Source organism: Triticum dicoccoides, chromosome 6B (assembly GCF_002162155.2).
Source record: "Triticum dicoccoides isolate Atlit2015 ecotype Zavitan chromosome 6B, WEW_v2.0, whole genome shotgun sequence".
Classification (NCBI taxonomy): domain Eukaryota; kingdom Viridiplantae; phylum Streptophyta; class Magnoliopsida; order Poales; family Poaceae; genus Triticum; species Triticum dicoccoides.
In genome coordinates, this window is record NC_041391.1 from 677,746,611 (window position 1) to 677,748,833 (window position 2,223).

At 55.0% G+C, this 2,223-nt stretch overlaps 1 protein-coding gene across 1 annotated transcript; it reads right to left on the bottom strand.

Moving 5' to 3' along the window:
• Positions 1 to 662: 662 nt before the first annotated feature.
• LOC119326081 lies at positions 663 to 1,741 on the bottom strand. Its single transcript, XM_037599785.1, has one exon. It carries the CDS (start codon positions 1,531 to 1,533, stop codon positions 991 to 993), a length of 543 nt encoding a protein of 180 aa, XP_037455682.1. The 5' UTR covers positions 1,534 to 1,741; the 3' UTR covers positions 663 to 990.
• Between the last annotated feature and the right edge of the window lie 482 nt (positions 1,742 to 2,223).

A 2,223-nucleotide genomic window follows, 5' to 3' on the forward strand; every position in this document is an offset into this window, starting at 1 on the left:
CAGTTGGGTCGCCGCCCACGTCGCCTCGAGCGGAGCGAAGCGGGGGCCATTGGGGGGGGGGGTCCACAAATCTTGGCACGTGCAAGACTTGTAAACTGAGATGGAGAAAGTACTACTCCCTCCGTCCGAAAATACTTGTCAACAAAATGAATAAAAAGAGATGTATCTAAAACTAAAATATGTCTAGATGCATCCGTTTTTATTCATTTTGATGGATGGAAATACTTGTCGGAGAAATGCATAAAAATGGATGTATCTAGAACTAAAATACGTCTAGATACATTCATTCGTCCGACACGTATTTCAGGACGGAGGGAGTACTTCACAAGCAGGGAAAGAAGAAGAAAAATCCTCGGTTCATCATTTGCGCGCGTCATAAAGTTCCACAGAAATTTCGTCGGAATCGGAGAATTTCTGCCGTGCTGCAAGTTGCTGGCCTGATCCGGCCGGCTGGGGGCACGCACGGGTGCCGCGTGACGGCAGCAAGCGGCGGCGAGACGCGACTCATCTCTTGCGAAGCTTATCCGAAACCGAAACAGGGGCGAGACACATCCACAATCCAGAAACGTAAACAGAAACAGAAGCAGAAAGTGGTTGCGGCAAATCATCCATGATCCATGAATGGATAAGCCACCCGGCAACAGATCAGATCCATGAAAGTGTGTCTCCAATTTGTCACTCATTTAGTATTGATGTATATCCAGAAGACCAAAACCAAGGGCAGTTGTACACAGCGGGAAGAGAGGACAAGAGCTCACTCTATGTACAAGTGGAGCTGAGAGGACGAACTCAGAACTCACTCTATGTGCAGCTGAGCGGGGAGGAAGAAGAGGCTCACTCTATGTACAGTATCTACTGGCTAGCTAATTGACCATCCCGGAATCAAATTGTGTCTTAAAACTCCAATCTTCTGGGCCGGCCAAATCCCCACCGATCTTTCCTATGTACAGTATGTTCAGTATATACGCATCTCGCTACTATGTTCAGTATTTACTGGTTGCTGCGGCCGGCCATGGAGGCGGCGGAGAGCGGGCTGGGCCCGGCGTGGAACCGCTCCACCACTCGCTTCCGGTGCTGCAGCTGCTGCACCGCGTGGGACGGCACGAGCGCCTTGCGTGCCCAGTGCCCGCTCCCCATGGGGATGCGCTGCGCCAGCCCGCTGTATGAGCGTTTAGAGCTGCCGCTGCCTCTGGGGACGAGCTGCGCGAACGGGCTCGCCGTGAGCTTCGAATTCGCAGGCGGCGAAGGCGGTGAGGCGGGCTTGCTACAGCTGCCGGCGGCCGGGACCTCCTGCTTGCGCTCCTTGTGGAGGCTGCAGCGGAACGAGCCGGGATGGTTCGTCGGGGAGCACATGCAGGACCGACGGATCTTGGGGGCGGTGGTGGGGGAGGAGGGGGGAGACGAGACGCTGAAGGACTTGACCGGCGAGCCGGCGACGGAGAGCTTGACGCGGGAGAGCGAGGCGGATTGGTAGTTGGGAAAGGGACTCAAAAGGATGGGGCCGCTGGGCCGGGATGCAGCCGCCGTAGACATGATGAAGATCGGGGAGGTGGAGCAGTTCAGAATCAGAGGAGAGGAGGGCTTTGGTGTCTCAGTTGAGCTCCGGTGGTTCGCTGCCGGTTTGGGTAACCTGAGATGGCGGCCGGGTGGCCTCAACGAAGCGGAAGGGTGAGAGGAGGGGCAGTTTGGTAACCTCTGGGCGTTAAGAACCTGGAGTCCGGCCGAGTTAATTAAACTTGGGTGTCTGTGCCGTGGATTCAAGGCCAGCTTGCTTTGAATACTAATTTCAGTGTCAAAATTCTGGTCAATTTCCTGCATTACAAACCAGTGTGGACTATCACCTCGCTATTCTTCGTACAGTACAAAATTATATTAATCAGATGGTTTGTGCACCAATGAATCGGAACATATGGTGGTTTCCGTGTGAGCCGGACTGATTCCGTATGAGCATTTTTCTAGACGCCTGATATTACGAGGAGCACAACACGCATGTGCCTGTTCGGCTGAAATTCGGCAAAGGCCAAGCGGCCCACCGGTTCTGCCTGGACCTATCCCATGACATGTTGCTGTCAGTAAACCGGTTCCGGCACACTGAAAGGACGATCCCAGAAAAAGGAAAATTATCTACGTTGAGGCCCCCGTGCTGCTCCCGCGAGCGGCCCGGGCGGATCCCTAATCCCCGCCGCCGCCGCCCCCCACCTCCCCTCCCCTCCCTCGCCGCCG

What these genes read in the sequence shown, in the direction of transcription:
- LOC119326081 (XM_037599785.1), bottom strand. Translation starts at nt 1,533, where the DNA reads ATGTCTACGGCGGCTGCATCCCGGCCCAGCGGCCCCATCCTTTTGAGT.